This window comes from Cydia fagiglandana, chromosome 1 (assembly GCF_963556715.1).
Source record: "Cydia fagiglandana chromosome 1, ilCydFagi1.1, whole genome shotgun sequence".
NCBI classification, from domain to species: domain Eukaryota; kingdom Metazoa; phylum Arthropoda; class Insecta; order Lepidoptera; family Tortricidae; genus Cydia; species Cydia fagiglandana.
In genome coordinates this window covers 20,369,415-20,381,133 of record NC_085932.1, presented here as the reverse complement: position 1 = coordinate 20,381,133, position 11,719 = coordinate 20,369,415, and the positions used below count along the sequence as shown (strand labels likewise).

Genomic DNA, 11,719 nt, shown 5'->3' with positions numbered 1-11,719 from the left:
TTTTCTAGTAGCATTTCATTTCTGTAAGACTCGCAGTTCTAACCAAACCTAACCCACTTTTGTTCGGTTCTGTGAGGATCGCAGTTCAAACCTAACCTAACCCACTTAACGGCGCATGCGGTGCGGTGTACGGGAGTTTGAGCGGGAGGGGTTTGGCATCATCATACCCACATTTTATGGTAGGTAATCATAGTGGTTTATTTAGTTTAGGTATCATAGTGGTTTTCCGGGTCAAGGTCCGGTCCTCTGAGTCAGAGTCCGGGTCCGAGTCCCGGTCCAAGTCCGGGTCCGGGTCCGAGTCCGGGTCCGAGTCCGGGTCCGAGTCCGAGTCCGAGTCCGGGTCCGAACCGGATCCGGGTATGAGTCCGGGTCCCAGTCCAAGTCAAAATCGAAATTCGAAATCACCAAACATGTACTATGCGTCGTTGAAGAGTTCTGTTCTGATCATCATCAGCAGTTCCACTTCATCAAATGCGACAGTTTTTAATGTAAATGCTTGATTTTATGATGAAAATATAAAAAATTCTATACGTATGCCTTTAAGATTTGAGGAGTTCCCTCGATTCCTTATGGATTCCATCATCAGAACTCGAGCTTGACAAAAATGTGGCTTAAAAACTAAACTTGCTTAACAAACATAACGAAGAGGACAAATCGCCAAACGTGAACTATGCGTCGTTGAAGAGTTCCGTTCTGATCATCATCAGCAGTTCCACTTCATCAAATGCGACAGTTTTTAATGAAAACGCTTGATTTTCTGATGAAAATACAAAAATCTCTATACGCATGCCTTTAAAATTTGAGGAGTTCCCTCGATTTCTCATGGATCCCATCATCAGAACTCAAGCTTGATAAAATTGTGGCTTAAAAACTTAACTTGCTTAACAAACATAACGAAGAGGACAAATCGCCAAAGGTGAACTATGCGTCGTTGAAGAGTTCCGTTCTGATCATCATCAGCAGTTCCACTTCATCAAATGTCACGTTTTTGAATGTATATGCTTGATTTGTTGATAAAAACACAAAAATCACTATATGTATGCCTTTAAGATTTGAGGAGTTCCGTCGATTCCTCATGGATCCCATCATCAGAACTGGATTTTGACAAAAACGGGACCAATCTGTATGCATATACATACAATCAAAAAAATAATTTTCAAAATCGGTCCAGTAATGACGGAGATATGGAGTAACAAACATAAAAAAAAAAAAATAAAAAAAAAAACATACAACCGAATTGATAACCTCCTCCTTTGGGATTTGGAAGTCGGTTAAAAAGAAACTCACACATACAAACATGAACCCTGAAAACAATACATTCATTTTTTTGGGCAGTCGTGTAAAAAGAGAGTCAAAAAGTATGTAGATATCCACCCATTATATTATTACTTTTTCTACGCCGTGCGTTGTCGTCGTTTGTATTTTTCCCATCACCATCACGCATTTCGCACGCAGCCAATAGGTAAGTAAAACAAAACGATACTGTATTGTAACAAAAGAATTTCGGGCCGACATTAACCACTTGTCTATGTACGATACCTACTTAAGGATCCTGACCGAATTTTTAGTCTTTTTTTTTTGAGAACTTGTCTTCATAACACTAATGCAAATAAACCAATTTATTGACCCAAAAAAAAACAACATTAATAACAGCATAGGTACCTTCAGATCCACAGCGCAGGCTTCGTCATAATACAGATAACTACCAAGATTAGAATGAACCCACGATTTTGACCACCACACGCTTGTGAAAGGTTAAAAGTGTCGGCGTATTGTTAAACCGTTAACGACCTAGATCTTATAAAGACAACCCTTTTCCAGGCCGCACCAAACTACAAGGTTTTTCAAAAAATTGCAAATATATTACAATGTATGCAGCTTTGATGATTAATTTAATGATAAGTTACTTTTCTTCCTCCTCCCGAAAGACCAATCGAATATGAACCTTAAATCAAATTCCTAAGTTTGTAATTCTATTGGCGAGTATTTGGTCGCAAGGTGCACTATGTCTGGAAAAGTGTTATAAGTGTTAAGACACCTAAAGGGTTAGTTTTATGACGTCGTTAGTTCACCCGTTCATTTCTCATCTAGATTACGTAGTATTTTTCTGGTGGAAAGTCAATTAACAGCACCTATTCTGAACAGAAGGAAGAGTTTAGCATAAAGTAATTACCGGAGTCCGAGGAAAGAGGGTTTTTAACATCTCAATGGGCATGCTTAGGGCTAATTTAGAATATAATTGGCTGATTCCAATGTAGAGGTATTAAGTAAAGATAGAACAAATAAAACAACAAGTCGTAACGCGAACTATATATTTAAAAGCAAGAAATAAATGTAGAATAAAAGACACCAGTTCTGCAAGCAACACTGGATTGACGACGCGAATGAAGGATTCGCGTCGTCGATCCAGTCTGCGTAAGCAGATACTCTCATAAAAATACTAGTATAATCAAAATTTTTACCACTGGTCACCCCTACTAGTAGCTCCTTGCCAGGCTCTTCCTCCGGGTCCGTCGTGCCTCGGCAAACCAAGGGCCCTCCTGAATCTCCCACTGCTACGTCAGAATACACCGAGCTGGTACAAACGAAGTCATCCATTGGTATTTCCCAAATTTGGGTACATTTGGTTCTCGGTATTATATCAATTTTAGCTCTAAGAAGGACTTCTGATCTATTGCTCTGCTCAGCGTGGGAAGTTCTTCCGTAACCGGCTGCATAACACCTGTCTGGGTAATCTATTGGATGCCTGGCCATTTTAATAGGTTCAATATATTTTGAGAAATTCCAATACGAGTTCACAAACACCACCGCTATGTCATCCAAAGGAAAGTTAAAGTATGGATGTATAACAACGCTTCTGATTATTCTCCACTGAATCTTTTCGTTCGAAATGAATTCGTTTACAATGATGACATTTCTCAGGTCTCCTGCGACCACTGCCAGTGATGATGGATTTCTTGCGTGCGCGAAGTTGTTACGTTCGAAACAGTGAGCGGCTGTGAGGACCTTCTCCCTGGTGATAATGCTTCCACCACAAAAGTTCTTATATGAATATAGTTTATTGATTATGTGTTGACCTGCCTTAATGGATACGATGTAAGGAACTACGCCGCTGGATACTGGTTCTCCGTTTACTATTACGTGCTTCACACGATGCGAAGAGTATTTTAGAGTCATTATAATTCGCTCTGTCTCACATGTTTGCAGAATTATTGACCAATATACAACGATGTGCAGGTACATTCACGGGCATTAAATTACAAAACTTTGTTAAGTATGTATTTCTAGATTTCTACATGTTTTCTATACTGTTTTGGCAGGTTATTCAACAAATTATTGTATTTGACATTGACGTTATCATAGTAGATTACGTTATTTAGCATCTTGTGCAAGAAGTTTGCGAAACTAGGGAGGAGTTTTCTATAGATTTTATTATTTTTATTTATTATTATTTAAAATAATACATATCACTTACAGACTATATAGTCCAACGCGTAATAAATATTACATATTTATAAAAAACTAAACATTATTAACAATTTTTTTAACAATTTTTAACAACACATAAAAAAATTTACAATATCACAAATAACATAGTTGGCGGCTTGTAGCTTCTGTGAACTCAGTCAAGGTGCAGTTAAATAAGTCTACTTTAGTAGATACTTCATTCAATATTAATATCGCCCTGACAGTAGGTGAATTGGCCAGTAAGTTGGTACGCGCGGTCGGGCGAGCAAGCAGGCGTGGCGCACGCCGTCGAGGTCCTTGAGGCACCAATAGTCCCAGTGAGCCCAGCACTGTGGGGTTATGTATCTTACCCCTCAACACCTTAAAAGCGTATGTGGCCAGTGCTGTACTTACATGTCTAAATAATATTGTAAGTAAAGTCTATTTTTTTATTCGGTAGACTAAAATGACATTTCATAGTATGAAATGTCATTTTAGCTTCCACGGGGCTCCTATTCTGTGCTGTTTGGCCTTCGGCCATTTGAAGATACCTAACGAACCTAACCTACCTATGTAAAATGTGGTGATATAAAAAGTGGGTATTTTGCGTTCTAGACCGTTTGCGATGTAGACTATAGTTCGTTTTTTTAGCATTAGAAAGAACTCCACAGAAGCAAGCGTGCAGTTTTTATCAGGCTCTTTAATTGTTAATAATTATTGAATTATCTAATGTAGCATGGTCAAATTGGTCAATACATATAATTTACTTCAAATTATTACCGCTAAAAGTGCCGGATTTGGAACCTCAAGCTAATTCTGCGAAGTTCTTTCTAATGCTAAAAAAACGAACTGTAATAGCGATATAGGCAAAATATTACTGTAGTCATTTTGCGTTCTAGACCTTCCGCGATTGACCCCACCACGCTATAACGAAAGTCCACGCAACATCGCCCACGCTACCAATATATTTAAAAATAAAAATAAATTGAGAGATTTGGATTTTTAGTTGAGTTGAAATGTAATATGTAATTAAAAACATTGATTTTGGCAATTCCAGGCAAAGTAAGTTTTTATTTTTCAATTACCTTATGTCAATCTTTTATGATTCGAATAATACTTTATGTATGAAAAAATTACCTAACTAGGGAATATCAGACGCGTGTAATATTTGTAACAATTCATAAAAATCACGAAACCAAAGTAATATTGTATATATTTGAAAAATCCACTGCATTAATAAAAGAAACATAAAGTTACTCATTAATTTAGAACCTGAACTACTCTCAATCCAATCTGTGTATGAAGAAACGCGCGTGAAGAGTGTCGTCCTGTCGATGCTCTTACCACTCACGATTCCCAACAATATATCCTGCCCATGTACCTCGCTCGGGTCCAGCGTCCCAGTACAGGCCAGTGGCCCGCCCGAGTCTCCCTGCGCCACATCAGAGATAACCGACTCCGAGCAAATGTATGTATTCATATCCATCTCCCAGATTCCAGAGCATTGCCATCGCGGCATTGTTTTGATTAGAGCTACCATTAAAACAGATGACCGCAGCCTCAAATCAGGATTAAAGCTCAGATCTCCATATCCACCGGATTTGCAGATTTCTGGATAGTCAATTACCCTCTTAGTGTAACGTATGGAGCTCACATTTGCGTTGAAACGAAAAGGCATATCTACTATTATTAACGCTATATCGTTTAGCGGGAAGTTGAAATGCTCATGCAGCCGTAATCGCTGGACCCCTCTCCACTGCATGTTGGCTGTGGTTACCGTGTCGCCCGTGTGCACTGCCTCACTCTGCAAGCTGCCTGCGACGACTCTTAGAGCACTTGTGTGTTTGACCGCGAAAAAGTTGTTGAACTCAAAGCAATGCGCAGCCGTAAGCACTTTGCTACGTTGTATGATGCTCCCCCCGCATAAATTGTCCCATACATATAACGCTCTTCCATCTTCAGATACATTTTGTAGTTTTATTCGGGTAACCTTGATCGACACTAAATAAGGCATTTGTCCTATGGTCGCAGGTTCTCCGTTTACTATAGTCGTTTTTACGCGAAATTTGGAATTATTTAATGTAGTTATAATGCGATCGATACTATTGACATTAGGAATAAAAGCACTGAGTATTGCAGTTGTGAAAGTAATTAGAATAACATGATTAAAAAACATGAATTTAGTTATAAATAGTTGCCTAAACGTAGTTTTACATTGGAAGTTTTGTGATTTTTTTACTTATGTCATTTAATGTCATTATATTGTAGGTAACATAACAAATGTACATCTGTCAATCTTTACAAGCAGGCCAAACCGAACTTGTACACACACCAATACTTACTACTCTTTGACTCACACCTTGCTCACACCAAACCAGCACCAAACCGAAAGGGGCGTGCATTGAACTATAGGGGGCAGCATAGTGTACAAATCATTAGATAGCCTGACGAGCGTTCGCGTTTCCGATAAGTCTATTTTTGTATGGGATTTTGAACGGCGCCAAACGAGACGATAGGTACTTAAGTACATAATAGCCCCCTAAAAACTGTCCGCAGCGGCCCCCTTTTTTAAATATCTGTCGTTAAATTTAAAATCACAATTATTTAGCAGCGGCGCTAGTGTACACGTTGATGGGCTCATAGTCATAACATAATATAAACTCTGTTTCATCAAGTATAAGCGTATAAGTTAAATTCATATTATATAAATATACTAACATTTAATTAATTAATAAGAACAGAGCCGGAAGAGTATCTTTCGTGTGTTTCAAGAGATAGTAACAAGTTGCAACTATAATTGTCGCCGCTCAAAGGGCTAATTTTGTTTGCGACGCGAAAAGCAATTTGCGGACAAATTACAAAGTAATGCTCCGGGTTGTTTAGGCTTCGACAAAAGTGGGTGATTAGGACAACGTGATTATGGTGACAGACAATTTATTGCCCAATAATTTGACGACATTTTCTCATGGCTCATCTACAGTCTCTACCTACACCATCGGCAATGATGATCCATTACAGAATGGGAGACGATCGATGCCACGCGCACAATTATTGCCGGCACTTTTATGATGTTTGCCCGAAAACCGACAGTATGGCGATTACGCCCCATCATCGCCGTCATCGCCGATCACGGGCCAGTATAGGCCATTATGCCCTCCACACGATCGGAATTATTTGCAATTGCCCATCATGGCTCATGGTGTAGAGGAGCCATTATAGGCTCGTAGATATTAACTAACCAATATTTTAAACTAGCGACCCGCCCGCTTTGCACTTAACAAATTATACACCTAAACCTTCCTCAAGAATCACTATTGATAGGTGAAAACTGCATAAATCTGTTCAGTAGTTTTCGAGTTTATCGCGGACATACTTTGTTTTATAAGGTGTAGTGACAGTGATTTTTAATGTACTTAGTTTAGTAGCTATAGTTTGTGCGTAAAAAGAAGAGTTGTAGAATGTAATAGCTCATAGGTATACAGTGTGGAAAGATAAGTAGGGCCCTGGAGGGAAACTACCTTAAATCATTAAGCTGGCTCATTTTACTTAAAGGAGACATTCCTTTATTTTTAAAAAGAAACAAAATTTCATTTAAAGATTTTTTAAAATCCGCTTGTCTCGACCGGGAATCGAACCGAGTAAAACTTCCACAAAATAAATACTCGCTATTTTTTTCTACTAGTCGATACAGTTAATGTTAATGATGGCATTTCTCCAAGAAACATTAAGTCTTACACTCGTCTGTCGTACAAAATATCCATAAAATCGAATATTTAGTATTTAAAAATATTTTTAGACAAGCAAAATTGAAGAAAAAAAGAAAAACCTTCGAATGCAGTTTTGTTTCCTTTTAAAAATAAAGGAATGTCTCCTTTAAGTAAAATGAGCCAACTTAAGGATTTAAGGTAGTTTCCCTTCAGGGCCCGACTTATCTTTCCACACTGTATATTACACGACTCTTCTCTTTCCGCGCAGACCCTACCATCAGCATGTTTTGTGGGTCTGACAGTGCAGACCCATAAAAATGATGGAATCATTCCTTACAAAATTCAAATTTATTGATTCAAAATGATTTTTTAGGCAAATATTTTTTCAGTATTATTTCGCTATAGCTATTTTAGTACTCCCTATTTTTGTTATGAGGTATTGTAGGCATGTATTAATGAAACTCCATAGGATAACCCACTGAGCCCTCGTTTAACGTTATTTATCCACCAATTCGTAGTCAGCCTACGGTATGGTTATATTAAACCACGAAACGCATGACGCTGTTGTACTACCTACATATACCGGGTGTGGCCTGTAATATGAGCAAAAATTTAAACTGTAGGCTGTACTCCTCGTACTGACCAACATTTGTTCAGCGACTTTTAAAAACAACTTGTGGTTTGATTTTAAATACACTTTAAAGTTTATTCTAAGACGCAATGTATTTTGTTATGTTTTTAAGGCATGACAAGCAACGTCAATCACAATGAAATGGCGTGGCGATGACGTCCATTGAAGATAATATTTATTTTGTATGAAAAATAGGGAGCCTAAATACTTCATAATTTTTAAAAGTTGTTGAACAAAAGTGTCACCGTTTGAGGAGTGAAATCTATGTTTTAATTATTTGCTCATGTTATAGGCCACACCCCGTATATAGCCCAATAACTTTAATATATGAAGAATGTAAGAGATATTGCGGATTTGCGAGGCCTCTACTAAATATGATATTCATTCCCGATTTCCCTTTATACGCGATTGTGCTGTAGGTATACTCGTACTGGCGTTCAAAATTGCATGGAGATTGTTTCAATCGTAATATTAAGGCATTACGTTCGACATCTATCCATGCATTTTTGAACGGCACTGTACATGACACCGATGGAATTTTGGGAAGGTAGCTTTAGTTATTGCCCTTTGTTTAGGTACTTTAGGTAGTATCTCGAGACTAGGGACTGATGGTTGAAACATGATGGGAAAGTTTATAAAATTAACGCTTTTGTTGAATAGTGTATGTGCTCTAAATAAATTCAGGTGACATTGAGTGTCACGAATAAGCTTGTTATTCAAAATGTCAAAGGTATATTGCATGTATTCTAATTTCTAAATATCGTCGGGTGACAACCAAAATTCACTAACTAACACCTTTGAAATTATTGGACAATAAACCGTGTTACAAGTGTAATAAAGTGCATTGTTACTTTAATTTTTTGATAGTACTTAGTGACTTTTGCTTGTCATCCGACGATATATTAATGTAAAGAAGTAAGTAAGTAAAGTAAATACACTTTATTGCACCACAAAGAAAAATACAATAACAGATTTACAGTGTAAATAATGTAAATGTAATGTATGTGTGTAATGTAATGTACTTATGTGTGTATGTATAATGTATGGTCGGCGCAAAAAAACTTCCCGCCTCTTTGAATTTTAACTACCTACTAATATTATCTAATAGAGATTCTTCTCATTTTCCTACGCTTCAAATATTTTTCCTAAAGGAGAGTGCAGAATAGAAGATCCTAAGTTAAATTTATTAGTAGTAGTTATTCAGATTATAGTATTATGTGATTATTTTTTCAAAGGAGGTTTAACGAATGGTGCACCGTATGGCGTATAGTCTGACATAAAAAGAGTAGTAATTAAAAAGTACTAATACTGTAGTGTCGTTACTTTCAAAGGATCTAAGAAAACGGGACGACACTACAGTAATGCCACTTATTAATTTGTAGGTAGGTTTTTGTCAGACTGTAAGATGTATCTTAATATTAATATGAGCCCTGTTAATATGAGCTAGATTTCAATTGGTCAAAATAATGTTTCGACATTTTAAACTCCGAAGTAAAAAATAAAGTGGTAAAAAAATATCAGGAATACACTAAATTAAATAAACTGCTATGATTAAGTGCATAACTTGTAACTATGTTATAAGTTTTAATATATTCTTTTTATTTTTACTTATTCTTAAAGGACGATTAAATAAATTACAGTTGGTGACACTGTAATTGTAGGTGACTATTAATATAAGGTATAAATATAAAGGTATACATTTTTTATTACAAATTGTATAAGTAAGTACCTGAGTTAAAATTATGGGAAAATCATTACAGTTAATTTGCAATGTCCAGTCAACCATAAGTCAATTCAACCAAGGGTCTAAATTCATTGGTTTTGAAGTTATTTGAGTTTGTAACTTGTTTCGATAAAATGTGCCTTCGGCTTGAAACTGGTAAGTAATTTTGAAAATCGACTATTCTACGGATGGCTCTGTAGACTTCACGTTGTGGTGATTTGATATTGATTTGACATTCTGTGTAGTGCATCTCTCTCGTTCTCGTATTTTTTTTAACCCTCAGTGCGTTTCGTCTCAGGCTGATAAAATGTAGGTACATCATGTGTACTAGACGCCTTTCTGTGCTACTCCCGAACGATTTTACAATAAGCTGACATACTTAGTCCTAAACTCATAAGATCCGTAATATCTCTCACAACTCATAACATATTCCACATAACATTATGTCGCTAGAATGCAATAGTGGCTTAATAACATCTTACAAGACTGCTATAAAATTAAACAGAAATAAAATATGTAGGTATACATACATATACGTGTGTTTTTAGTAGAAACGAATGTAATTTGCTTCTATTTGGAACGTGAGATTAGAATTATTTTTGTTTATTTGATCTCTTATAGGCGTAAAGATTGGGTAGGGGGCTGTCCATAAATTACGTCATCGTTTTTTGACGATTTTAGACCCCCCCCCCTATAATCATCCAAAAATCATGCTCCAAATGACCCCATTTCCTCCTACTTCATGCTACCGTCATCCGATGTCCAGACCCCCCCCCCCCCTAATTTGAAATGACGTAATTTATGAATAGCCCCTAGGTACTACGGACAAAAAATATTTTATTGAGGTAAAATGATTGGTAAGCACCTAGAATCACCTTTAGGATGTCAATAAGCCGAGTAAAATAACTTTATATTTGTAATACCTACATTATCTGTTTTTCTTGATTACATAGTAATTGTATAAGGTATATAGGTAGGTATAACATATATGTACGAGTAGGTACAACTCACCAGTTCTTCTTCTTGATCGGGACACTCTTGACAGAGCGGTCGTGGTCATCATTGGAAGTCTCCCTTTGTGGCACGTTTGACGGCTCGCCTCCACTCCTCCCTGACGGCTGCGCGTTTAGCGCATTCGTGCAAGTGGCCGTCCATTGCTGCCTTTATTTGGTCCGTCCACCTCATGGGCGACCTTCCTCGCGCTCGGGTACCTTCTACTCTGCCCTGCACCACCAGTCGCTCTATGGATACATCTCCACGTCGAGAAACGTGTCCAAAGAAAGTGAGGATGCGAGCTTGAACGATGGAGGATACCAGGACTCACCAGTAGCAAGGCTAAATTATTATCCCTTGCTTTTTAGGGTTCCGTACCCAAAGGGTAAAACGGGACCCTATTACTAAGACTTCGCTGTCCGTCCGTCCGTCCGTCTGTCCGTCCGTCCGTCCGTCTGTCACCAGGCTGTATCTCACGAACCGTGATAGCTAGACAGTTGAAATTTTCACAGATGATGTATTTCTGTTGCCGCTATAACAACAAATACTAAAAACAGAATAAAATAAAGATTTAAATGGGGCTCCCATACAACAAACGTGATTTTTGACCAAAGTTAAGCAACGTCGGGAGGGGTCAGTACTTGGATGGGTGACCGTTTTCTTTTTGCTTTTTTTTGTTTTTTTTTTGCATTATGGTACGGAACCCTTCGTGCGCGAGTCCGACTCGCACTTGCCCGGTTTTTTTAGACTTGTGGAGGGGATGTTTTCAATTTGTTTTACGATAAGTATGCCAATGTTCCCATTGGCATACTTATCTTAAAACTTTAATCAAGTTCTAATATGGACGCCTCACTTTAGGCAACCATATCTTGTTTAACCGATTAATTTCTTTTTAAAATAGTTCAGATATAGTACCTTCTCACTTTTAAGTTATGAAGCTGTCATGCTAAACGCGGCAGCAGATGTTTCTCGATTTTCCACATGAAATAAAAATGTTTATTCATTCATAAAATTACATACAACAAAAATTTAACTTAGACGAAATATTCAAGTTTAGGGTTATTCTGCGTCTGTTAGTTAACCAAGGAATTATGTAAACTAAATATAACTTAGATGCGACGCGCGTTCCTGCATATTAACCACATCGTTTGAGATTAGACATTCTAGGGAGACCAACTGTTTTTAATAGTTTATGTATGTAAATCATTGTTTTTAGTT

General features: G+C 37.4%; 2 protein-coding genes across 2 annotated transcripts; both read right to left on the bottom strand.

The window, feature by feature from the left end:
- Nucleotides 1–2,307: 2,307 nt before the first annotated feature.
- Nucleotides 2,308–3,558, bottom strand: LOC134665108 (transmembrane protease serine 7-like; the record flags this gene model as incomplete). The annotated part of the gene is made up of 2 exons (XM_063521973.1): nucleotides 2,308–3,042; nucleotides 3,538–3,558. Coding segments are annotated over 2 exons (756 nt in total), but the record flags the coding sequence as incomplete, so codon positions are not given.
- Nucleotides 3,559–4,588: 1,030 nt separating this feature from the next.
- On the bottom strand, nucleotides 4,589–8,406 carry LOC134665033 (chymotrypsin-like elastase family member 2A). Its single transcript, XM_063521848.1, has 3 exons — nucleotides 8,365–8,406; nucleotides 7,655–7,677; nucleotides 4,589–5,471 (listed from the first exon to the last, which is right to left on the bottom strand). The coding sequence occupies exons 1-3, from the start codon at nucleotides 8,404–8,406 to the stop codon at nucleotides 4,589–4,591; spliced, it is 948 nt and encodes a 315-aa protein (XP_063377918.1).
- Between the last annotated feature and the right edge of the window lie 3,313 nt (nucleotides 8,407–11,719).